The sequence below is a fragment of the Aythya fuligula genome, chromosome Z, assembly GCF_009819795.1.
Source record: "Aythya fuligula isolate bAytFul2 chromosome Z, bAytFul2.pri, whole genome shotgun sequence".
NCBI classification, from domain to species: Eukaryota; Metazoa; Chordata; class Aves; order Anseriformes; family Anatidae; genus Aythya; species Aythya fuligula.
Window position 1 is genome coordinate 26,797,318 of NC_045593.1, and position 26,800 is coordinate 26,824,117.

Consider the following 26,800-nt stretch of genomic DNA (forward strand, 5'->3'; position numbering starts at 1 on the left):
TCTTTTAAAGCTCACTACAACAAAATTGTGTAACTTGTGTAGTGTCATTTTACAATCTTATTTAAAAGCTCAGATTATAAGTTGGAAAATCCTTTACCTTTATATAAAAAAAAGGCTGCACATAATTAGTTTATTCATCAGACTTTTTAAAGAGATGTAGAATAGGCTGTTCTGTACGTTTACCATATGCATTCTGCAGTTTGCACCATACTGCATATTTGGTGTAAGCTCAACTCCCTATAGTGTTACATTAAAATTCATTTTGAATTGCAACAATTGTATTATTCATCCAACAAATCATGTATTTACAACACAAAATGCAGTACTGTTGAAGCAGCTGTACTTTATATGGAGGGAGAGGGGGGTAGCAGTACAATGCAATAGAAAATTAAAGTATTGTGTCCGTGTTATTAACATGCAGTAAAGGGTAAAGCAACAAGAACTGCAGGCTTTTCTATTTTGATAATGTCCTCTCTCCAAGGAAATGACTAACTGGCTTGTAACCTTCTTTTAGTTTTGAATCACTTCATTGCACAAGTAAAAATCACAGTAAGTTACTAAATCCAGACTAGGGCAATATAAACAGAAGAAAATAACCTTTAAGAGAAAACTAAGGTGTAGTTAAAGTATTGTTTCTCCCAGATGGTGTAAAAAAAAAATCACAAACCTAGTACAAAAACATCGAACTTGACTTCCTGGATTGAGTTCCAGATGAAAATGGTGTTAAGGTCATGATTACGGGATTTGAGTATCCCTCATATATGAGGATGAGATCTGCAATTGTTTAACCTAGAGAAGAGAATGCTGGGGGTGGGGGGAGCAGGCATCTTACCCGTGTGTACAAATACCTGGTATGAGGGCATAAAGAAGATGGAAATAGATTCTTAGTGTGTCCAGTACCAGGACAAGAAGCAGTGGCTACAAACTCGAATACAGAACAATCTATTTAAACTTCAAACTTTTCTTAAACTGGAAGACTGATCAAACACTGGATCACGTTGCCTAAAGTTATTGACTCTCCATCCTTAGAGACAGTAAAAACCTGACTGGAAACAGTCCTCAGGCACCTGCTGTAGTTGACTCTGCTTTAAGCAGGGGAGTTAGACGAGACAATCTCTAGAGATCCCTTCCAACCTTAGCTATTGTGTGATCCTATAATCTGCTGTTCAGACTGCCTTTCCCTGTGGCCTGTTGCATGTGTGATAGGTGCAGACAGCCACCTTGGGCTTTAAACTTCCCTCTATATTCAAAAACAAGCCCCAGACTATTCACATTTTGGCTTCTGAAATAAGAGCTCTGTTTGAAAGTTTCCCTCTTACGGTGCTGGGGGAATAAGATGGCCTTCATAAATCAGAAAAAATGTTTAAAAGGACTTGACCACATTTTGGTTAAAAAGCTCCTTTGCTTTGACGTGAAGTACTGCTTAAGAGTAGGACTATAAAATGCTGTGTGTCTGTATTGAAATTTTACCACCAAACTCTTGACAGAAAGATGACTGATGCAGTATACAGCATCAGAGGAAGTCAGTGTAAAAGCAGCGTGTTTCCTGCATTTTGAGGATGGATATATACCTTGGTCAGTTGATGCTTGTGACTTTAAAGCACCCACGATAACTACAAGGAGCTGTGATACCGGTGTTATCACCCTGTTCTCAAATATCACATTGTCTTAAAAACCCTACAACTTCTTGAATTTTACCTTATGAAACAGTTAATATCTTGCCTGCCTGCTCTACAGCTATTATTCTTTCCACAAATGCAGTGAGGGATGCAAGGGGGAGAAATAACGGAGGTAACAGGAAGAAAGTAATTGCCCCTTCTGGTAAACTTCCCTTCCCACACCCTCACACTGCAGCTGTGAGCCCACCCCATGCTTCCACAGGGGCAAGTACCAAACTAGAGTGCTCAATTTCTGATGTCTGTCTGCAGTAAGTCTGCATCCTTCCAACACTGCTGCTTTCCCAGAAGCTGAATGCAAGTTCACATGCTGCTCTGTTACTTCAGCTGTACAGTAGGCCATCATGGGAGATAATGGCTTTATTTCCTATTGTGAGCTTAGAATATTATCTAAGCCAGGCAACTGCTCCTGTACAGTTGACAAGAAGATTTAGTTCAAATGCACACCATGTCAGCCAAGCATGAAAATATAATTACTTTATTTTAGACAGCGTTCAGCTGAACAGTTTATAAATCTGAACAGTCCTTTCTGGTGCATTTAAATTCCTCACCAGCTTGTGGGGCCAATGTTGCTGAATGGTCGAAGGTTCCAGAGATCTTCCAAACTTGTTTAAACTGCACCACTTTTAAGAGTCAGTGGCCAATGCTTAGTATCAAACACAACTTAGACGAGGAGAACTGCGTTAATACAGCCATCATTTTCTGGATTGTTTGTTACTTGCGCGTATTTCCCTAAAGAGAAAATGAAAGGAAATGTCTACAAAAGCTTCAAGTAGCCTATGCAGCAAATAACAATTTTGCATGTTTGCAAGTTTAATCCACAACTCTCCTTACAAGGGGAAGAAATTCCAGTTCCCAAACTGAAAGCATTCTGAAACCTAAATATACTTTCTGATGAGCTGCAAACTTTCATTCACAATATACTACTCTGGCTGTTTTTATACATGTAAATGCATCCTCAAGAGTTCTATGTACATTTAAAAAAAATCACAAGTTCTGCTACACGTCCTGCTGTCCATATCAACCTCAGCGTTAAAAGAAGTTAGCCTGATGAAATGAAGACACTTCTACATACAACTTTCACTGAAAACTTGATTATTCATAGCTTACACGGTTAGGTCTTTATGGACTTTTAACACTTCTTAATGCAAGACAGGCAAACAAGTTAATTCATTTTTCTGAACTTTGCCTAATTTGATGTTGAAAGTCTGAATTGAAAGCCTAATATTAAAACTATCATTTTTATAGCTGTCCAGTAATTGCTTCTGCTACAGCCAAAACGTAACATGGATAAATTACGATGATCTGTTTTACAGGACAGAGCCTTCACAATACACCAGTCAATAAAGACTTAAAGCTAGTCCTTCAGTGCAGCTAGTTTAACTACTTACCCCAGATAACTTTGCCCCCTTGTGTCACCAGGCCGAGCTCACTCACGTTCACTTCAATGACGGTACCTTTGGTAATTACCCCCAACGATGTATACAAAGGGGAAGACGGATTCTTTTTTACACCAAGGATAGGCAGGCAAAAAGTAGCTTTAAGTTCAGGATGTGTCACATGTGCCTTCTTGAAACGTAAGCCCTGTTGCACGAAGAGTTGGAACAATTTATTTTTTAAGCTCTCACAGCTAATTTAGCACATTATGTCCTCAGCTTTATGCATTTTAACAGACTGGGAAAAATGAAACAATCCAGAATACAGAATGTCATCTGCCTAGTATAAAATGCCAGGTTTGTTAAGAACCTGATAAAAAACAAGAGTAGTTCAAGAATAATACTTGCTACCACAGGTGGTTCACATTCCATGAAGAAACGAGGAGTTTACTGTAAAGCATTTAACAGTCCTACTGGTTTTTAGACTTGAAACGTTTCCTTTGTTCTTGTAAACCTGAGAAAACCTTTCACACGTTACAAAATATTAAACACCCATCTATTATACCTCTTTTTAGCTAAGGACCTGTGCTCTTTAAGGTGGGCTTTACCACTAAGTACCGTAACCCTTTGTGTGTCATTTAAAACCTATTCAAGGCTTCTACTTTGTATTTATATAAAAACTCGGTTGTCTTACTAAACCTTCCCTCCTGTGCACTGCTAGGCAGGTAGAGCCTGCACACTGTTCCTTACAGCTGTGTAATAAAAAGCCAGGCAGGAAGAGCATTTCCTTTGTATGCTGTCACCACTGTGCTTCAAGCTTCGTTAGCAAACCAGGAGGACAGAGTACTTGAGTCCTACAACTGAGTCAGCCTCAGAATCACAGTAGCTTGAAAAAGACCAAAGTTTTCAAAGTACCTCTCCTAAAGACCTTCCTGATATGAGAGCTCATAGCTTTAACTCATTCGTGTCATCTGAGTAAGAGTGGAAACATTCCATTGCAGGCAATGTCTGTGACTGCAGGGGTATCTCCCAACCTGCCGGTTATTTAAGTTGACATTTCTGCAGAAAACTACTAAGAACACTCTAAATCAGCAGTAATGAAGTGCGTTATCACACAAGGAAGTTTCCTTGCCAAACTCAGAACAGCAAGTCAAGATAATTATTACTTAAACGTTCTTTAAGTCTCAAGAACATTACCATTGGTCGAATGAATCGTTCATATTTAGGAGGTTTCCTAGTAAAGCCATCTCCAACAAAACAGACTTTTGTAACCATTCTCTTCCAGGCCTTCTTCTTTCTCTTCCCTGTACGAATCACTTTTAAAACTTCTGTTTCTCCCTGAGCACGGACCTTTGGCACAGGAACCTCCCATTTCCCCTACAGAAAACATAGTTGTCATTAAGTCACAGATGTGCCATTGCTAAATCAAAGGAGACAACGAAAGAATAAAATAAAATATAACCAAAGAGAGTACCTGTAGATTGTATTTTTTAATATACCTTATAGCTACTTATTTTGATCAATATTTAAATTTATGAAAATCAAGACCTTGCATGTGCTTTGTTCAAGACTAGTAAACTTTTCAGTTTCAGCTTTCATATAGTATCGATATTTAGAGTTTGTTTCAGCATTAATGCCACAATGTGATCATTGTCACAATAAATACCAAGTATCTGGCTTTTAATACAGTTACTTACCGCTTTCTCTTTTCTCTTCTGCTTGATCATGTTAGAGAGAACCTTAGCCCGTGACTGGCCTTCTCTGTCCAGCAGGTATGCTGGTACAGCTCCTTTAGGTGTTTTTTCATCGTTCTTTTCCTTTGTCTTTCTCTTTTCATGCATTTTAATGCTGCAAAAAAAGAAACACGGTATTTTTGAAAATGCATGCAGTATTAAGAATAGAAAAAAAACATTTTGAGATATGATAGCCTCCTACTTCAGGTAGTGCCTACTCAAATTTTTTTTTAAAAAAGAGATATTTGTAAACAATGTAACGTAGCATGTTATTTATATTTAAGGAGTAATCCTAAATATTCTTCATGGAAAACTAGTTATTTCTCTTAATATAACAGCTGACAGATTACAGAGTGCATCAAAGCCTGTCAATTCCTGGCAAGACAGGAATACAACGCCTGGCTCTTACTAAGGAATTTCTGAATAGCTTAAAGCAAAGAGTCTAACCCTCACAGCCAAGCACATCTGCACAGTGCTAAAGCCAGTAAGATCAAAACCAATACAGTATTTCTGTTGTCGTAGCTACGTAATTGTCATTTCTACTGCTAATTAATGCTTATTTTAACAAATGCTTTTAGGAACAGAATTGTTAACTGTATCAGTAAGCACATGAGTTGAGAAGAGGGGAGGCCAGGTAACACCTTAACCATTCTATCCTAAAAATTAAGCAATATTTAAGAGCAACATATGACCAAACAACAACTATCTCTTTATAGCTCTGTGAATTCCCCCAGTGCCAGGATGTCCAGCCGACACCAGGGGAGCAGCAGCTACTCACGTCTTCTTCATCTGGATCTTCTCAGCATGGCGCTGCTTGTGGTAGAGCTTGGCCTTCAGCCCGATCATCTTCTTGGCCTTCCAGGACCGCTCGTGGGGCTCCCGGCCCTCCTTCTTCCTCTTCTTCTCATGGTAGTCCAGGCGGTATCCATACCGCTTGCGGTGCAGCTCAATGTGCTCGTTCTGCGGCTGTGGGTGCGGGGCAGCGGGGTCAAACCCAAATCCAACCCTGTCCCCATCCCCATCCCCCATCCCCCAAACCCTGACTCCAACCCCATCCCCCATACTCCGTCCCTGACCTCCAACCCAATACCCTGTCCCCATACCCCATACTCCGTCCCCATCCCCCAAACCAATACCCCATCCCCCAACCCAATACCCTGTCTCCCTACCCCAAACCCTGACCTCATCGCCATCCCCACCCCCTTACTCCATCCCTGTCCCCCAACCAAATACCCCATCCCCATACCTCAAACTCTGTCCCCATATGCCATACTCTGTCCCTGTCCTGCAACCCAATACCCCATTCCTACACCCCAAACTCCCTCCTCACACCCTAAACCCCGTTGACATACCCCAAACCCCATCCACATACCCCAAACCTCAAACCCTGACCCCATCCTCACCCCCATACTCTGTCCCTGTCCCGCAACCCAATACCCTGTCCCCACACCCTAAACCCCGTCCCCACATCCCAAACTCCCTCCCCACACCCCAACCCCGTACCCCAAACTCCGCCCTCATCCCCCAACCCAACACCATGTCTCCCTACCCCAAACCCCATACCCTGACCCCATCCCCACCCCCGTACTCCATCCCTGTCCCCCAACCAAATACCCCGTCCCCACACCCCAAACTCCGTCCCTATACACCAAACCCCGTCCCCACACCCCCAATACCCCCTCCCCATACCCCAAACCCCGTCCCCACACCCCACACCCGCCCCCGTCCCCGCTTGCCCCTTCCCGTCCCCACCATGGCGGCCTCCCCGCAGCCTCCCCGCGCTGCCCAGAGGGCGGTCCCCCCGCGCGGCCGCCCCGGCTGGAAACGCTCCCCGGGCGGCGGCTCCTGGCTTCTCCCCGGGGCCCGGCGGCCTCCTGCGGGTCCCCAGAGCCCGGCACCGGGCTCGGCGGGGCCACAAAGGGGCGAAGAAGGCGTCGGGCAGGGCCGGAGCCGCGGGCAGGGCTCAGTCTCTGAGGCCGGGGCCGGCGGCCGGGGCGCGGCGCGGTTCCGGGCAGCGGCGGGGAAGGGGATGAGGGGAGCGCCTTCCGCCGGCGCCTCAGCACGGGGCGGGCCCGGCCCCGCTGTGGAGATTTTGTGTCGGTTTTTAATCTGATTTTGTTGTTGTTCAAAGAATGTGCTCTTCCCTGCCCCCCGCTCCTGCAAGATTAGAAAACGGTGCGTGCCTCGCTGATCTGTGAGGTCTGGAGCTCGTTTTCACCGTGAGTGTGGGTTGTGCCATGGGTTGTGCTGCTTCCTGGGCTGTGAAATCGTCAGAGAAACGAGCAATGTGCCCTGCGCTCGTGGACCTGTGCTGTGCTGCTGCCCCCTGAGCCCTCAGGACCTGCCTTTGCTAATCTGGAGCGGGTTTAACCCGAAAAGCAGTAACCCCACCTGAAAGCGAACCCAGCTCCACAACAGGTTTCTGTAGAAGTACAGTCACACGCTTTCTGTTGTAAGCATTTGCTCTGTCTATTTATTTATTTATATATATATTTTATTTATTTTTAACAGGGGACAGCGTCAGACACAGGAGCCAGGATGTTGAGACCCCTGAGGAAACTTCCGATGAGCGCATTGAAGTTATCAACACTCTGCAGCGAGGTAAACCTTTTTTTTTTTTTCCTAAATTTTGACTCTTTTACTGTGAGGAAAAGAAGAAGAAGAAAAAAAAGTAAACATTTTCAGGGGGAGTTGGTATCTGAACAGCATGAATGAATTCATGTTGAAATTGGGCTTCTCATGGGTCAGAATGGGGAAGCTGTGTTTTCTTCTAACCTTTTTTTAGACACCTGTGGTTTGGATTACACAACGTTTTTGACTTAAATTTGTATTATTTAAACAAATACTTAGGCATATTTAGAATACTGTGGCTACTGACAACTTGTTTTGATAATATCATAGATTTTTACAAGAATTCCCAAATGATACTAGGTTTGGACTTGGTTTAAACAGTGATGCTACCATCTTCATACTTCTGCTTCCAACTAGGTGGCAGTTTGAGTTCATGTAAATATCTAATGAATGTCAGTTCGTGCAAGATCTGATTTGTATTTAGTTATTAGTTTTGCTGATGACATTTTTTTGTGTTCTTTTTTTCCTTCCGTTTTAGCATGCCTGTTTCAGGAAGACAAAAATCAAAGTCCTAAGCCTGACATGGCAGAACACTGGTCAAAGAAGCTACAGTTGTTCACCAGGTATCAGTTTAAAATATTTTGTCATTTCTCTCAATTTAATTTATGATTTAGTAGTAGGAATTCATTTTAAAACAAGTAAGATAATTCCTAAGTTTTACTATATTTTTGAGTCATTATTTATAAAATTTGTGTTTTCAAGTGCAGAATAGTTAATAGGATCAAGGCCTGAAAAGAAATGCTTTGTATTTCTTTTGTTTTCTCTGTAGGTGTACAGTATAGAGACTTTAGGAAATAAGAAAAATTAAACATAGAGATGGATAAAAAATCAGCTGTGAAGTGTGCTGGAACCCCTATCCAATTGCTTGAAGTATTAATCGGTTATCAAGTAGCTGATGATAGCCAGTGTGTTGGACAAGGGGTAATAAATCAGGAATCTGTGATTAAAGAGAAGGAAGTTCTAAGTTATCATTAGTCTATTTTCTTCACAGAGTTAGGGTAAAAGAGAATAAGAAGAATAAGGTGTGTGGAAAACAAAATTTCTATTAAAAGGAGTTTTTGCTGTTTTTTGAGTAGCAGCAGTGAGATAGAATGGAATCCAACTGATACAAATTAGCATTAGGAGTCAGGCATATTTTTTCCTGCAGTGTTTTAGAAGAAACTAGAGATGAAAATATTGGTCACTAGTGAGTAGCCAACTTCTATTTAAACACAATTTGCAGCTTATTTAGCAACTAAATAATGTATGAGAGGGGAAGTATCTTTTAAGAAAATACAAATTTAAAACTCTTCTTAGTCTAGGTCAGCTTTCTTTCTACCCAGGAAAGGTATTCAGATGAATTTCAGCATTGCAATTGTCTTGGACTGTGGCATGTTTTGTTACTGCTTCTGCAGAGTAAGATTTTGCTATTCAGTTGATACTTTTCTGTGTTGGCTCTTTTGTGTTGTTTCTAAGTTTTGAAGAGTTTTATGTGTGAGAGAGAGCAAGAGAGTGAGACCTGTTGCAAATGTAAATATGTCTTTGAAGAAAATTGAGATGGGTAGGGATTAGGGGGATTGTCGTGAGTTGTGGCTTTGTCTGAATTGTTTTTGGTAAGCTTTTTAGGAGTTTTCTTAAATATACCTGATTTTGTTGAAAATCTGTTGCTTCTATGTTGGGATCAACCTGACAAATCTTTGTTCTGTTTGTTTCCAGAAGATGTTAAATCTCTACGTTCTGTCATTAATCCTCATATATCCAGGTATGTCATGCCAATTTACTCTCCCTATGTAACCGAGAGCAAAGGGAATTGATGTGGTACAATGTTGAGGGTTGTTGCTATTCCTGTTAATTAAGTGCATGTTCTAAATAACAGTTAATACTTCCTTAGTTTTAGATTTCTGACATTTTGGTGTAAAATGGTTGCTCATGTCAGAAGGGTCTTGGATTGGTAAAAATATGAGTCACATTCAAGATCAAAATCATAACCAATATTATAAAATATCATAATCTTTTTTTTTTTTTTTGTTTAATCGTAAAGTTTAAAATCATAACCACCATCAAAATTGACCTTTTAGAGAAACTCAAAGTCCACAGTGGTCACTGGTAGGTAAATGAAGAAAGGAATTTCTTGTCAACTGGACCACCACCATGGGCAGGACTGCATACTTTGTGTTTACAGGAGCACTCAGTCACAGAGATAAGGGCCTTCGTAGTGAGGTCAAAGTAATTAGGGGCTGAGCTGTCAAAGAAATGGCAGAGGGATGAAGCTCTTTTGGAAGACTACCTCTGTCTTGAGTGCCAATTCAGCTACCATTAATGGTGAATATGGGGGCTGACCACAAGCCTGTGGTGTGCAGAGTCAGTGAAGTAGCTTTGGTAGCCTCTGTGCAAGGTACTTCAGAAAAGAAGATTTGGATGAACAGAATCAGGGACAACTTCATGAGAAATTGATTGCTAGATTTGGTGCATAAAGAGTATAAATTCAACAGACTGCTTTAGTTACCATGGCTTAGGGATAGGGATGGACAAAAGGTAATGGGGGTATTTCTCTGTGGAGAGGGCAGATGGGTGCAGAATGACGCCAAACTACTACAGAAGTGAAACATGTTAAACTGTTCCTATACTCTCAAATATCACCAATCTGAAGAAAATTTGCTATTTCAGTGCTAACATGCTTCAGGATCAGCATGTACGTTATATCAGTTAAGCAGTAGAGGAAAAATGTTACTCATTTCGTGTGATTCATCTTCATCATAATGGATATGAATTGTTTATGCAAGAACCAACATCACTGGAAAACAAAATTACCACAGTAAAGGTAATGTGTTTGTTTTATGCAGAATCCGCAACATTGGCATCATGGCCCATATTGATGCAGGGAAAACTACAACAACAGAGAGAATGCTGTATTATTCTGGATACATACGAACACTTGGAGGTTAGATTTTTTTTTTTTTATTTTTTTTATTTAAGTGGCTTTGAAAGACTTAATATTAGCAATCATACACAAGGCAGTTAGGGATTGCTGGTGGAATTTTTATCATAGATATTTATTGTATCAAAAAAGTTGCGTTGCAATAAAGGGAAATTATAATGCATTTTCTATTACATTCTAACACAGTTGCATTTACATTCTAAGGCAGTTAAGAGCTCACAAATGCATTTTTTTTCTTTTATTTTTAGGTCACTCTGATTTGCTTAACATTTAATCAGAAGCTTTCCTTGTTTTACATATTGTTCATTGACTGTTTTGGCAAGGCTGTTTCTCCAGTTCCCTTTTGATGTGTTAGGGAACCAGATCACCAAAAAGTAACCATTTATTTTGGAAGCCCTAACACAGGGTGAATTCCTTGCAGCGTCAACTCTCTCAGAAATCTTCAATATTGAAAGGATCACGGCAGCCTTTATTTATGCTGCCTTTTGACCTTTTAAATTTAATTCTGTTTTCTCTACTGTATGAGAGCGTTAGAAGATACTTGGCTAGTGGATTGATTGAACTTGGTGGGAAGCTTGGCTGCATCTTTTTTATTAAAAATAATAAATTGCGTAGCTTTTTTAACATAATTCTAGTTTTAACTTAATTAAGTTTTAACTATTACATTTTAAAATACCAGATCATATACAGCGAGTACAGCCAGTGTATTCAAAAGTGTGGTTTGTTCATGGTTTTGGACTTTGCTTTATTTTCTTAAGCTTCTCATAGTGATGTCACTTTAAATTTCTACACAGTGTTGTTCTTTGATTAAGAACATAAAATGTTGTTGGAATAGTTGGTCTTTGACTTGCAGAGTGTTTGTTGCTTAGACAGGGAGCCTGGGTAAATGAGCTGACATCGTTCTATGAACTAGGGCCGTTTTCATAGCTTGTACACATACAAAACAGAAAGCATTTCCAAATTTCTCTCTCCACCTTTATTCCAGGACAACTTCAGCCTTTGAGTGATTTATATACCCAGCTGTAACCCTGCTTTCTGTTCACAGATGTTGATGATGGAGACACAGTGACAGATTTTATGGTACAGGAACGAGAACGTGGTATTACCATTCAGTCTGCTGCTGTTACTTTTGACTGGAAGGACTACAGAATCAATCTGATTGACACACCAGGTACTGTGCTTTAGTGGTACCCCTCTAACTAGGAGGGAGTAGATGAGGTGAGGTATTGCTGTGCCTAGGTCCTAGTTTTGAATGTGGTGCAATATTTAATTGGTTGAATTGATGCAGTAAATAAACCTGTACTGAGCTCTGTTGACCTTGACAAATTATTGCCTCCTGGAGCCTGATCTGGCTTGTTTAAATTTAGAGCAGGTACAGTCGGTGTGCTTCAAGGGCTGGTGGGTGTATTTCTGTTAAAGTGGAGATAGGGTCATATTGACATGTTTTTTAGCATTTAAAAAAAAACTGTAGTGACCTGTAGGTATTGCCTGTTTTAATTATGGCAGTCATAATTCAAATGACGAATTTGAATTCTTTCAATTGTTTTTTAGGTCATGTGGACTTTACACTGGAAGTTGAGCGCTGCTTAAGAGTTCTGGATGGAGCAGTAGCAGTGTTTGATGCTTCAGCTGGTGTTGAGGTAAAAATGACTGGTAATGTTTTGTTTTGTTTTGTTTTCCTAATGACTTAAAAGATGCTGAAATAATAACAATAATACTTTGATGTTTCTATATGTTATCTACGTTCATGCATTGGTCAAAATTGAGCTTCAGAAAGCTGAACGTTTTAATTTTAAGTTATATAAGTGTACAGGAATTTCTCTGCTACCAAGAAGAAAGTAAGTGGGATTGCCACTTAAGTCTGTTTTTGTTGTTTGTAGGTTTTTTTGTTGCCTTTTTTTTTTGTTGCTGTCAATAAATGCAGATTACCATGAATGCTTCTGGCTAGCTCTATCACTAGAGAGAAACGAGCGTCTCATTAGATAATTCCATGTAAAGAAATAAATAATTTTCATCTGGAATTTCTTCCTCCCCAAAGACCTATTTAAATATGCCCATTGGAGCATAGTGCCTAAAAGGTGTAGGCAGGCTGGAATTTGAGTTTATAACGTGTATGGTTCAATTCTGTAGAAAAGTTCAATGTTTTGAATACAGTGTTCAGTTTACCATTGTATACGAGCCTGAACCCTCCCACACCCAACAACAAAAAATGAGAGCAGTGATTTTGTGTGTTTTGTTGTGTGGTGTTTTTTTTTTGTTGTTTGTTTGTTTGTTGTTTTTTTTTTTAAAAAAACGTGGGGATTTCTTGCATTATGTCCATGTATTGATAGGAGACCACTTCTGAACCTGAACTGATTTTCATATGTACCAGTTTTAACTTTTAAATAGAAATGACCATCACAAATGGCTCAGCAGTACACAAATTACCAGTGTAACCACAGCAGTTTTTAGTGTTGTTTGTGTAGCAACAGAAATACTTGCTAATGTGTACTTAAGCCTTGGCAATAAAGTCTTAAGCCTGAACATTACTGAGTTCTTTCAGCATAGATCCCCTGTAACACTTCTCTCTGTGTTACCTTTGTTATGTTACTTTGTGCCCTTAGTGGAGGAGGGGACATGGTGACAGCTGAGGGAAGAGCTGTGATGAAGTTGCTTGTGAAGTTCATACACTTTGCTAGATAAGGGGGTGTCATAACGCCTTCAGCACAGTTCCCTTCTCTACTCTGAACTCAGTCCCTCAGCAGCGGCAGTGTAAGATGAAGATATTGGGGGGCGTATAGTTCAACTATAGTATTAATGTTGCTGTTTTGTTAATGTTGCTGTTTTGTGTCTTTGTATAGGCACAAACTCTGACAGTCTGGAGGCAAGCAGACAAACATCAGATACCACGAATCTGCTTTTTAAACAAGATGGACAAAAACAGGGCAAGGTATTTATACAGTTATTTTAGTCCCTCTTAAAAACCTTGTAATAGTATCTAATTTAATCAAGATTAAGTTGTTTTGTTAAGCACAGAGATAGTAAATTATGTTAATGTATCCTACATGTATACATATCTTCAATTATGCAGATGCATGTTTTTGTGTAATCGTAGGATTAATTTTTACAATAAGTAAGGAAAAGTAAACCAATTTTACTGTATCATTAAATTTATTGTAACTTAATATCTGTTGTTTTGATACAGCTTTACATATGCTGTTGAGAGTATCAAACAAAAGTTGAAGACAAAACCTTTGCTTTTACAGGTAAGCGTAGAAATTAAGCTTAGGAATTTCTCTTCTTTTGAATGGAACTTCCTTCTTAATTTTCTGCAACTCTCTAATTCTAATTGCAGTTGCCCATTGGGGAGGCCAAGACTTTCAGAGGACTGGTTGATGTTGTGACTAAGGAACAAATAATTTGGAAACCTACTTCTGATTTGGATGACGGAAAACATTTTGAGCAAAAGCCACTGCTAGAGACTGATGATCCCAACCTGTTCCAAGAAGTCCAGGATGCTAGAAATACCTTAATAGAACAAGTAAAGTTCTAAAGTAAATACATAATACATTTAAAACTGTTATTTAGAACAGTAGAAAAAATTAAGCTGAAAGGGACCTCTTGATACATCTAGTGCAGTGGTCTGATAAAAACAGGACTAACTTCAGCATTAGATCATGTTGTTATGGGCCTTGTTCAGCTTAGTTTTCAGGGTCTCTAGGGGTGGAAATTACAGTCTAGGCAGCATATCCCAGTGTTTGATTGTCCTTGTAGTGAAGTGTTGTTTGGCAGTGTTTCTTGTCATTTCCTTGCGCGCCCCTGTAAAGAATCTGGCCCTTTTCCCTGAAACAGTCCCACCACCAGTTCAGGTTGTAGGTAGTAGGAGGCAGCATTTAACATCCTTTGTTTTCCTCTTTAGATGACCTTTTTTAGATGGTCATCTCTCTGGGTCTCCAGCTGCAATCCAACATACCACCTTACTAATATCCCCCTGGATTTCTCACCATTTATCAGTCACTCTTGTGAGAGGGAACCTAAAATCAAAGTCTAAGATGTGGCTTCACAAGTGCAAAGTGATAAGTCCTTGCCTTGACCCACTGGGTGTACTCTTGCAGTATGCAGTTACCATTTGTCACTGCAAGGGGACGCTGCTGACTTAGGCTTGCTGGTCCAGCAGGACCCTCAGGTTGTCTTCTGCAAAGCTATTTCCTAGGTAGTTCGTCCCCATTCTGTGTCAGTGCATGGATTTGTTCCATCCCAGGTACAAAGTTCTGCATTCGTTCTTGTTGAATTTCCCACTTTCTTCACTTAACTCTACATCTGTCAAACGTCTGATGGCAAAACACACTAAATAGAGAGAGTCAGACTCCCTGGCTGCACAATACATATGCAAAATGGAAAATACTCCTTAAAATTCTTAAAAACTAAATTTAGTATTAAGATGGCTAATGTGGAATCTTTTGCCATCCTAGTTGTGAAAAAATACTTGGGACATTCACATGAGGCCTAGCACATGGGACCCGGACCTGTGGGGTATCTGTATCCTGGAGTGGCAGCTAGAAGCTGGATGGGATGTCACAGTCTGTTCAGAATGACACTAAATGCTGTGCTAGAGGCAGCTGAATCTCACCATAAACCTTTTTCCGGATCCATCCAGAAAGTCCATGATAACTTGTATGAGATAACAAGAATATATTTGTTTTCCATAAATTGTCATGCTGTATAGCTAAGGAATTGCAATAGAAACATGATCTGTTTGATACTGGGATCCTAACATGCTTCCCACAGATGAGACAGTATAGAAGAGGTAAAGAAAGGAAGAATAATAAAGTAGGAGTTAACTGCCTGTTAAACAGTGCAGAACATTTGGAATAGTCTGTCCAGATTGTTTTTCCTCTCTCAGCTGGCATTATGAAATCCCAAATTGTTCTGTGTGATTTATGTAATGATACAGAAAAGTTAGTTGCACTTGAGAGATTCCAGGCAATACTTCTCTCCCATTAAAACAAGTTATTTTACATTCTGTTTGCTTTTATTCAGTCTAAAACTGCAGTCGCTTTTATATGGCCTACAAGTGTAGTAGTGATTATATTTGACTGTTTACTGCTATAAATGAAAATATGGGAAGTTTAAAAGTTACATTTGCCTGAGGTATTGATCCATTTTGCTGGAAGACCTGCCTTCCATGCAACTTTGGAAAATGTGCAAGTGCATAGACAGAGGATGCTGGACTTTCAGTTTCCTTTGAAACACCTGTCAGAGAGATCCATTCAGTATTGCATCAAGTTCAGCAAAACACATATGCAATCTAGTTTTCTAAATATGCAGGTTTTAAGTGGGAGTGTTATTACTCAGTCTGTCCTTTTAAAAAATTTCTTAGATGGAAAGCTTCATAAAACAGTGTTGATTTTGTTTGGTCCCGTCCTGCTCCTTTCACTCTTTCATTTCCAGTCCTTTCCTGAAGCAGGAAGAGGCGGGCCAGGGCTGTGATAACTGAGATAACTTTGTGTTCCTAAAATATTTTTTACCCTGCTTTCTATTCTATTAATATTCTTTGTATCACAAATAATGTAAAATTTAGTAGTTTGACTACTAGTCATCTTGTAAGCTTGCCTTTCATTTGACTAAATGAATGTTTTCCTTTATCTCTTACGTTTTTCCTATTGGCTTAATTAGATTTCTGAATGAATTAATTTCAGAAATCGCTTCAGACGTCTGAAATGAGTCATTTCAGTATTTGGTTAATTGCTGTCATAGCCACTAGAAGGAGTGTAGTGCCTTAGGGTTGTAGCAGGTGTGTGGTAGTACAAAGGTGTATATGAGACAATGTTTGAAATGTATTTAATTATTTTAAAGCTAATTGGAACAGCTTGAAAACACAAAAGATCCATTGGACTTTTGAGCCGCTGACATGAAGGTTAAAATGCCCTGAAAGCTTGCCTATTTTTTTCCAGCTGGGTCTGTTCTCTCACAAAAGTTAATTGCTGGTTACTTCAGACTTCACCTTGTTTACAGGTCTGAAATATATTCAGTTATATACTTGTGATGACACTATATGGCTGCAGGCTTTTTCGGGTTCAAGGAGATGTACAAGCATTTTCTTTCCCACTGATGTTTTATCTGACAGCAGCTTTATGAAGCTGATAGTTCTCCACCCACCCCATGTTTTCCTGAAACCTTTATTTGCATAGATTTCTTTGTAAAATTGGTTCCCTAAAGGCTCTTGCTTTTTTCTTTTGGGGAGATTTGTTCTGCAGAAGTAGACCAAGAGCCCTGAAGCACTGGAAAGGACTGTAAAAGCTTGTCCTACCTAGCACATGCTAACAAGCAGAAAATAATTAAAATCTTCTTTTTTATTATTTAACACACTTTCCTTAGCTATTACAATAGTTACATTTTTGTTGAGAGAAGGGCAAACTTTTATTGTGTAAAACTAAATTCTGTAATATAAAGGAAGGATTTTATTTTTTCATGTGAAAAGGCTAATGACTTTTGTAAAACTGGGAAAAGGATCTATAGGAGTTGGGTTGGAATCTGAGATATGGAATGCATCGTCAGTATTGTTTAGTTTGAGTTTGATACTTGGTGTCTTTAAAGTCTTGATTCCTATTCTGTTTAGCTGCGTTTTCTAAATAAGTAAGACTTGTGACTCATCTGTGAAACTGCTGTATACCAAATAGTAAAACAGAGCTATTCTGTTGAAGGTTGCAGATCTGGACGATGAATTTGCTGAACTGGTTCTAGGAGAATACAGTGAAAATTTTGACATAATACCAGCTGACAAGGTAACTTTTACCTTTCATTATCTACAAATAAGTTATTACTAGCTGTCATTCTGAATATCAGGGCTACTTATTTTTATTTTTTTGGCACATGAAGATTATGATTTTGCAGATGTGAAATTTTTAATCAACAAATCACTAGCTTTTATAGTACTTTGAATTTAAGACAAAGTACATTCAAAATTAGTATGAGTTATATATGATAGTGAACTAACAGTGATTCTCAAACATGTTAAACAAAACTACCAAAAAAAAATAGTTTAACCTTTGTTAAGGATGATTTTTATTGACATTTTGGATGCTGAAAAGACTCTAGGGAAAGGCGAATGGAATTTCCAAGTAGAGTCAACCCGGTTTGTCTGAGCTCCTGAAAGTAGCACTTCAGTTACTGTAAATTAGTTGGGCTTTCAGGCGTTGCATGTTGAAACTGGTGAAGTAAAACTTTCCAAATAAAAAGGAATATTAGAAAAAGAACATGAGCAGATGTACCTCGAATGTTTAGAAGTCTTAAAACCAGTGGCTTTTATTTTAGCATCTAAACATTTGGATATGTGGTTCATTTGGAGTTGAGCAAGTGATGTTATGTTTGGAAACATACCTCTAAATGTTTGGGGTTTTATATTGTTAAATAAATATGGGACTGCACAGCAAGTACGAGAAGTGGTACACATGGGTAGTCTTGTTGACCTTAGTAGGGCTTCTCATGATTCAGGCTGTGGTCCTGCCTCACTGTTTATGGTGGCAGAGCTGACCTACGTTTCTATCCAAAACCCTTTTAGTGTAAAGTCTGTTTTTTTCAAAAGAAAATTTATTGTGTTTGTGCTTTAAAATTAACTTTTAGGTACACAAAAACTTCAAATATTTTTATAATAAACAAACACTAAAATAAACAAACTAAAAATTAAAATCAAACAAAACCTGTGCTAGCAGACCAAACTGTAACTTTACCTGCCCAGTATGGATTTAGAGCACAATGAAGAGACTTTTGTAGGTGAATTTAGAAACACAATCTCATGTGATCTGATTGGAAAAATGGTAACCTTGCTAAAACATGTTTTTTTTTAATGTAAAAGTGAATGAATGATTCTTTTTTTTTTTTTTTTTTTACTATTAATATCATATTTATGCTTGTTGAGTTTGTGTTGGAATACATGGCCTTTCACAGTAAGGTTGCTATGGAAGACTGGCTTGCATAAATAAAATGAGAACTTAAAAATATAATACAAAATATTGTCTAAAACAAAAGAACATAGGAACTTTTACAAGTTGAGAAGTGGAAGCTGACAGAACTCATCAGCAATGTGACAGTAACTTCTTTAAATGAAAAGACCAATAAAAATAACTGTTTTTAAAAACCTGTGTGTGCAAGAGGAGTTGCTGCAAGCAGTTCTTCCCCTTCCCATTTGAGGCAGAGAAGTAGCTTGGCTGTACATCACCTGCTGATGTGCTGCAGGTTGGAGTGCCCTGAGAGGGCAGTATGTACAGTCTGTTACTCAAGACCTATGTGGATAGCTATATTTATGTTTATTACCTGTCGTGCACATTGCTTGCCATAGCCCAGTTATTCTCAAGCAGTTGCTGGAATCACTTTCTAAATGCTTATTGCTAGCTGCAAAGGCTGCTGATTACATGATAGTGATTTATATGTCAGTGGTGTTTTAGTACGCTGTTTAAGGTCTGTTGGTTTGTCCTTGTGCTTTTTTTACACACTGATAGATGCACTGGCAGACAGACACACTGATTTAATGAAGTGAAAAGGCACTCTTTACCTGTAGTAAACATTTTATTTTCTGTCTTTCCTTTTCTATAAATAAAAGGAAAAAAATAAATGAGCTTGTCATTTCCTAGATATGTGAACAGCAAGCAATATCCAAGAGCTGAAATGCCATTTAAGGTTAAAGTGTGGTTTGTATGTTAACAGAAAATTACTTTTTTTGCAGCTACAGTCTGCTATACGCCGGGTCACACTAGCTCAGAAAGCAGTACCTGTACTCTGTGGCAGTGCACTGAAGAACAAAGGAGTACAGCCTTTACTGGACGCTATTACGATGTACTTGCCCGCACCTAATGAGCGATCATATGAGTTTCTGTAAGTACAAGAAGAAAGGCAGTGTCAGCAAAAAGGAAAACGAGTAGGAGAGCATAAAAGGAGAAAATTTAAAAAAAAACGTTAAGAAACCATTAATATCTTTAAAAATGCTTACTGCTGTTAGATGTTAAATAACAGTAAAGATGTACAGACTTAAAAATATTCTCAAGTACTGAACCTGCTCTGGCCAGTGCTACTAAAATTGCATGCGTATCTCTAATTGCCAAACTTGCAATTTTAGAACTTAAAATCTATTTTTAATCTGAGGATACCGGCGTTTTACAACGGGGGTCTACGGATCATCTCTAATATTGGCTAAGGTATATGGCCTCTTACGCATTCTTTTGGAGCTGGCACTGCTTAGGTTAATATATTTTGTATAAATTACATTGTATTTTTGTTGTTTTTTTTTGTTTGTTTGTTTTAAGAAAAATCTGCCTCTGCTAATAGTGCAATAAGAAACACGCAGCTTCTTAAGTGAGTGGGTATTTATGTAAACATGAGCTTGAAGAATATTAATCCTACAAGTATGCTTTTTGTTGTGGTTTCTGTTTTGTAGGCAGTGGTACAAAGATGACCTGTGTGCCCTAGCGTTTAAAGTCCTTCACGATAAATGTCGTGGACCACTGGTTTTCATTCGTGTTTATTCAGGTTCACTGAAACCTCAATCAGCTGTATATAATATTAACAAAAGTTGCACGTGAGTAAGAGTAAGATGTGCTTTAGTGTAACATCGTAATGTCTGTTAGTCATGAAATATTCAAGAATTTCATTTGTAGGGAGAGAATAAGCCGTCTGCTCCTGCCTTTTGCTGATCAGCAAATTGAAATACCATCACTAATGCCTGGCAACATTGCCCTTACTGTTGGGTTAAAACAGGTAATTGAAAATACTTTATTCTGAAAGAAAGTTTGTTTCACTAGTGTGCTTTGTACTTCTGTGATACTGTATCTCAAACGTGTTCTTGTCTTGATTGTTGTGAAATACATAAGCTTACTTTATTTGAAGTATATGTGTACTTCCTCCTAAAATCAAAAATTACACTGTGCAAATGTTGGTAATAGACCTGGGAGATGCAGGGCTGATTACATGGAAAGCATTGAACACTGAAGCTGTAGGGCTCTGAACTTACGTTTATATTGCAACTCTCACAGTACCAATGCTGTGTAAAGCCATGGAGAGACCTCAGTGGAAAGGAGAGTGATGTTGCAAATAAGTTAACCAAAATCAACAGTTTAAGTTCAAGAATGTTTGTTTCATACTTCTCTTAGATGGCTTACTAATACAGTGTTTCAGTGCCTGAATAGGCTGTGTAGGTATCATTTGCACAGATTTTTGAAAATGTGACCAATTTTAGCATTCATAGGCAAGATTTCTTTTACCAACACTGTATTTTGTGGCTTTATATCTTGACTGCTATGCTAGATTTAAAATCTAGTGAACAAGACAAAGAAATATCAGTCTAAGCTTGAGCACATATTTTCATCTTCCAGATCAGTTTAATTATTTGTGTAGAGAAGTTACAGTAATCGTTTATAAATCAGCGGAGTGTAGCGCAGATGGTTTTGAGGAAGAGAAATGATCAGCTTTTGGTTTAATTGTTTTGTTCTCTCCTCCCCCTTCCTGTCACTTGTGGGTCACTGGGGGTTGACATATAGAGTGCCACTGGAGATACCATAGTGTCATCGAAGGCTTCAGCTGTAGCTGCAGCACAGCGAGCTGGAAGGGATACTGGCAGAGAGCGGAGGAGTGGCAGCGATGTGGAGAGTCTTCTGCTGGCAGGTGTTGAGATTCCTGAGCCCGTCTTCTTCTGTACCATTGAACCTCCTTCAATGGCCAAGCAACAAGGTACAATGTAGCTACGTGAAAGTATTTCAGATTATGGTTGTCAGTATCCTTATTTTATTATTAATGTGTTTTTTTGTGTGTGTCTGGAAAACGTAATAACTACTAATTTTGAAAGAAGACCTGGAGGCATTTGTCTCCTCTTTACTATCATGCTTAGTTTTGCTACAGTCATGCAGATTTGCTGTTCCTACTGTCTCTGAGTACAGTTAACCTTGAACTGTTTTTTTTTTTCAGTCAGCATTTGCTGTTATATGCTGTAGTGTAACTCTTCACTTAGCAAGAGTCTAGTTAGGGTTCACCCATGCAGTGTGACCTTTAATCTTAACTGCCCTTCCCAGAGAATCTGTACCAGAACACCTGATTGCTTCACTCTTTGAAAATACATCCTCCAACACTCTGCAACTTCATTCCAGCAAAGCTGAGCATGACTGATGGTGAAGGGAAAGGAAAATCAAGTCCTACTGTAGTCTAGTGGAATGGAGCAAGGCGTAATGTAGGTTTGGAACCACCCGCCCACAGGCTGAGCCAGTGGGTTGTGAGGTGTCTCAGTTGTTTTTTCCTCAAAGTCTGTAAAATGAATAAATGCAGTTTCAGCTGTGAGTCTATTTTTGAGTCATTGCTTTTTTATAGCTGCTTTCTTTGGCAGTTGAGCAACATAATGGGGAATCACAAAAAAGATTGGCATTTGAACCTTTTCTTGTTGAACTCATCTTAATATGTAGGTAAATCATATAAGAGCTGGCTGACAATTCTTCTCGTCTATAAAAAAGGAGCGGTACTTTTTACTGAGTTGTTGACGCACTGGCATGTTCAATTATGTCTTTATGTAAGTGCCAAATATGACTTGGAAAATTGTACTCTTATGATTAAATTTTAACTATTCTTTACAGTAAGCCATTATTTTTAAGTGGGACTATATTTTTTTATTTAAAAAGCTCCTTTCTCCAAAAGTTGCACAGAGTGCAACAGAGCTCCTGCTTGGTGTCATTAAATTTTGCTACTTAAGAAATTAAATCAATCATGAAAGCTCTCCTTAGCATGCAATTAATTTACTGGAGTGAGTAAGAAGTTACAAGTTGCTTGTAATTTGAGTTGTCTTTGTCTACAAAAGATATGCTTCTCCATGGTCCTTTTGATTCCTTCTGAGAATAAAATATGACTGTAGGAGGAAAGTGATGTTTAGGCTTTATTCTGATTCTCATATTACCGGAGTCTCTTTAGAGATTTTTGAGTGTTTGATGTTTACTTACAGACTTGGATAATGCATTGAGCTGCCTTCAGCGTGAAGATCCAAGCTTAAAAGTGAAGCTAGATCCCGACACAGGACAAGTAAGATGAATCTTCTATTCATCATCTCATAATCAAATTTTATTTTAGAACAGTCAAGACCACTCCTTCGGTTAGTTGTTTGTTTTTTAGCATATTGAGGTTCCCTTGAATGAGAAGGACTCTCTAAATGCCTTCGTATCATGTACAAAGCTGTATGCCTCAAACTAAAATAGAGTCACGTGCAATTTACAGAATAAAGGAGGACTTCCCATGCTCTGCATGTTTTTGACAGTTCTTCATGAGCTTAGAAGAGTTTGAATTATGTACTCTGTAAGCTAACGTAATATGTTCTTTTTTTTTTGTAGTGGTCTTACAGCAGTAATTGCTATTTCACTTAGGGTGTTTGGATGACTTAAAGTAGTCCTGTTTTCTTCTCTCTAGGCTCCTTAGAATTTGAAATACTTTTAAGAAGCTATTAAAAGCTTGTGAGTCCTTGTTTAAACAACACTTTAAAAGCTTGATAGGTTTGCAAGATTTTCTACCTCTCTCTTAACTTTCATCTTACTAGACTATTCTTTGTGGCATGGGAGAACTACACATAGAGATCATTCATGACCGAATCAAACGTGAATATGGAATAGAAACTTACTTGGGACCTCTTCAGATAGCCTACAGAGAAACCATCCTAAATGCTGCACAAGCCACAGGTAAAGGAGTGAATGGGTAAATGTAAGGAGCATCTTGTATCTGGTTCTGTTCCTTGATTTACTTGAAATGACCTTTAATTAGGCTCAACTACTTAACTTTCATCTGAAAGTTACTTATATGTATTAGTTTTTTCTAAATGTGTGTTGTGTTTTTTTTTGTTTGTTTTGTTTTGTTTTTCCCTGCAGATGTATTGGATAAAACAGTAGGAGATAAACGACACTTTGTAACCACAGAGCTAGAGGTGAGGCCCAGGTTGGCAGACAGAGCAATGACAAAACCTGCTATTGAGTATGCTCCAAGTGTCATTGAAATGCTACCGAAGGAACTTCAGGGAGCTATAGAAAATGGAATCACAAATTCATGCATTCAAGGTAAAGAGGTGCTATGACAGCTATACTGGCATAACTTTTCGCCGTATTTTTCTAAGAAGCAATTCAGTGTGTTTCTAGGAGGGGAAAAATCGCTTTGGTAGCTTGAAAACTAAAGTTTATTACCTGTTAATGCTGGATGCAAAGGAATATTCCAGGAGTATCTTAACTACAAAAATTGCCAAACACTCTTTTTGCCATGCTGGCAATTGAAGCCAGAATGCCTTTGGTTTTAAACTTGATTTCTAATAAATCATTCAACAATGATTAAAAATCCTTGAATTTGATGTGGGTTTTTTGATCTATTTTTTTGATAACAAATAAGGCTTTTGCTTGATGGACATCAGAACACAGCGGTGTGATTGGAACTGGTTTCTGAGGCCAACATTTAAATATCACACTTCTTTAAGTTACTGATTTTTTTTCCTGATTTTCACTATGTTAAATCAGTGAAAGAATACGATAAATAGTCTTATGTAATTAGAAGTCTATACTTGAAATTTGCTCTAAAGAGCTGTCTTTCACATTTAGTTCAAAACAAGATGTGTTTAATAATTCGTGGCCTAAACACTCTCCCTCACAGCAAAATTAACAAGTAGTTGATTAATAAATAAGAATTAATGCAGAATAGGCAGCATGTGGTGTTTCTTTTCCGTGTTGCTTTGAGTTGGAAAGTGTTCTTAACTCTGGCTGTGGAATGAGTCTTGATTATAGTCAAGTGATATAGTTTTATATCTAGTGATATAAAATTAATACTGCTGAGGGCTTTCTTCCTTTTTAAATAAATGAATCTGGCCATGTTTTCTGTAGGAAAAAAAAAAAAGCTCTGTGTTTTTTTTTTTCCTTAGATGCAGTTCAAGCCTTCCATCCTGTCTAATGCACTTTGTGGTCTGGTTGAGAGCCCTCGTCTGGAGGGAGATAACCTATCTAGGTTACTAGAGAAGCAGTTCATTCTTTATGGAATTGAGTTAACCTTGCAGGGGGGTTGGTATTAGGCATTTGCCGTGATCACACTCTGTTGAAAATGAAAGTACAGAAGATACTCTCGCTTTAGGTTAAACAAAAGGTTTCCTTACTTTTTCAGATGAGGTCTTGTTTCAACAGATACATTTTAGATATCTCAATGTATTAAAAAAACTGTTTGGGAACAGCTATCTGAATGAGTGCACTCGGGAACTTTAAATTCTGACCGTTAACTGTTTTTGGTAAAGTGAATAAGAACGTATAAGTCTACATTCCTTTTTCTCTTTTGGCAAAGCTAGGTAAAGTCATGAAACAAGGAATAAGACAAATAGTCATGCCTTTAGGCATAGCAAAGAGAAGAGGAAGGGAGGGAGAATTCACGAGAGACTCCAAATCAATCCTGATTTTTTTTTCCCCCTCTGCATGTCCTAATACTCTGAAAAAAAAATAAAAGCCTGTTTTTTCTGTATGCTTTTTTCTTTCTTTTCCTTGCTAGGACCCTTGCTAGGATTCCCAGTTCAGGATATAGATGTGACAGTGCAATCAGTGACAATGCATCCTGACACCTCCCACACAATGGTATCAGCTTGTGTCTCCCGTTGCTTGCAAAAGGTACAGCAAAACCTGAAGTTGTTGTTGAACACAGTAGCATCAGGTATCACAGGGAAAATACATGTGTATCAGTATCTGGTAATTGTTCTTGGACAGTGTGACAACCCTGGCTTGGGGATTTTATAGCTTTTGGAAGCAGAGAATCAGAGTGAGTGGCAGTATTAGCTTACATTATGTAAGCATTTCTTATGTCAATTTTCTAAAAAAAAAAAAAAAAAAGATTCAGCATAATTCTCCTTGCCTTCCATGTAGGCTTTGAAAAAAGCTGGTATACAAGTACTGGAGCCCCTGATGAACCTCGAAATCACAGTAAGTGAAGATCATCTCAGTGCAGCGCTTGCTGACCTTGCGCAACGGAGGGGCAGTGTTCAGGAAATCCAGAGTCGTCAAGATAACAGGGTTGTGGTTGCTGCTGTTCCACTAGCAGAAATGATGGTATGTGGTTACCTTAATGCATAAAAACGCTTCACAGGCTTCAGATCGTTTTCCTTCTTACAGATGATTGAATTTGGAATGGATTTTTCTAATTATATTTCAGTTATTGAAAGACTGAAGGAAGTTATTCAGAGGGGTAGCAGTGTGGTAGTGCCTATTTGGCTACTGCACTTGCAAACCTAGCAGTATTTTGGGCCTGACTCAGTTTGTTAACCAGTATGTTTTCAATTTTAAGTCAGAAATAGTAAAAAAAAAAAATTAAAAAAGGTTTTAAAGAGAATAGAAATTTTTTTTTAATTAAAAAAAAAATGAAATTACTAGGTTAATTTACTTGTGTGTGTTGCACTTTAATACTGTAATATGAAATATATATATACATGCATATATATATACTATGTTGCAGCATACTTATTACTGTTTGTTTTTCTCTGGGCCCATAACAATTCTGTGATAATTTATCTTCTGTTTTTCCTAAACTAAGTGACATATATTCTCTGTTTTGTGCAGGGCTACTCAACCGTTTTGCGTTCTCTAACATCAGGCTCAGCAACCTTTACTTTGGAGTTAGCCAGTTATCAAGCCCTGAACAGCCAAGAGCAAAGTGCACTTCTGCAAAGGAAGATGGGGTTGGTGTGACCATTCTGCTCTGCAAAGGAAGAAGATTGTCCTGTCTTCCCTGTTAAATATTTTCAGGAGACTGTTCAGATAGACAAGTATGTTCTTCTGTGATGAACTCGTGATAAATGGTGAGTGAGCTGCTGAACGAGGGGACTGTGCTATTGACTGTCCGAGGGAAGGTTCAAGAGACTCTGTTCTTCTGGCACAGGCTTGTAATTGCAAAGCAGCTGAACCAGGGATGGGGCTGCAATCTGCTGCTTTGGCAGTCCTTATCTTACAGACATCTACAATGAGAAGTAACGGGCATTCCTGTGAAGAGGATTTATATTATTAAGTGCTATAAAGACTGTTTCTTACTTTACTAAGTAAAGTTTGTGAAGCTTATGGCTACAGATAAATACAGTTCTGCTACGCTGTATTTGAGTTCTTTTCAGTTAACTACAAGAATATGGTTAAGAAGCAATTTGAACTCTACAAATATAAATATTCCTGTAGTGTTAGAAACCAACTCGGAACAGAGTTCAGGACACTGGATGCAACTTTTGCCTGAGTTTGCTTTACCAAGTACCTGGAGTGCAGGCTTCTGTACATTGAGTAAGATCTGCTCAAAAAATACAAGAAAGGCAGAGTTCTCCCCCAGCAGCAATCCCCACCTACCATCTTGGATATGTTCGGGGAGGATTTCTTTTGACCTTTAAGAATGATTGATATAAGCTTTAAGTGGTTCTGATTTGCTGTGTACTACAATTAACTTGTGATTTGCAATTCTGCAATTATCAACATAAGTAGCAAATGA

The 26,800-nt window shown here is 38.6% G+C and overlaps 2 protein-coding genes across 4 annotated transcripts; one reads left to right on the top strand and one right to left on the bottom strand.

The window, feature by feature from the left end:
• Positions 1-2,127: 2,127 nt before the first annotated feature.
• On the bottom strand, positions 2,128-6,619 carry NSA2 (NSA2 ribosome biogenesis factor). Its single transcript, XM_032205660.1, has 6 exons — positions 6,538-6,619; positions 5,564-5,751; positions 4,750-4,900; positions 4,250-4,429; positions 3,068-3,260; positions 2,128-2,408 (listed from the first exon to the last, which is right to left on the bottom strand). Exons 1-6 carry the CDS (start codon positions 6,538-6,540, stop codon positions 2,341-2,343), a joined length of 783 nt encoding a protein of 260 aa, XP_032061551.1. The 5' UTR covers positions 6,541-6,619; the 3' UTR covers positions 2,128-2,340.
• A 243-nt stretch (positions 6,620-6,862) lies between these two features.
• Positions 6,863-26,778, top strand: GFM2 (GTP dependent ribosome recycling factor mitochondrial 2). Of its 3 annotated transcripts, none has more exons than XM_032205883.1 (21): positions 6,863-7,203; positions 7,297-7,386; positions 7,895-7,979; positions 9,112-9,157; positions 10,239-10,336; positions 11,379-11,504; positions 11,885-11,973; positions 13,174-13,262; positions 13,518-13,578; positions 13,668-13,853; positions 17,017-17,097; positions 19,035-19,183; positions 19,743-19,883; positions 19,963-20,062; positions 20,842-21,031; positions 22,284-22,360; positions 22,869-23,007; positions 23,194-23,379; positions 24,836-24,951; positions 25,204-25,386; positions 25,894-26,778. In XM_032205883.1, the coding sequence occupies exons 2-21, from the start codon at positions 7,324-7,326 to the stop codon at positions 26,020-26,022; spliced, it is 2,334 nt and encodes a 777-aa protein (XP_032061774.1). In that variant the 5' UTR covers positions 6,863-7,203; positions 7,297-7,323; the 3' UTR covers positions 26,023-26,778. The 3 variants fall into 3 exon arrangements, with proteins under 3 accessions (XP_032061774.1, XP_032061776.1, XP_032061777.1); XM_032205885.1 differs by having other exon boundaries at positions 6,863-7,004; XM_032205886.1 differs by having other exon boundaries at positions 6,863-6,960.
• Positions 26,779-26,800: the final 22 nt, after the last annotated feature.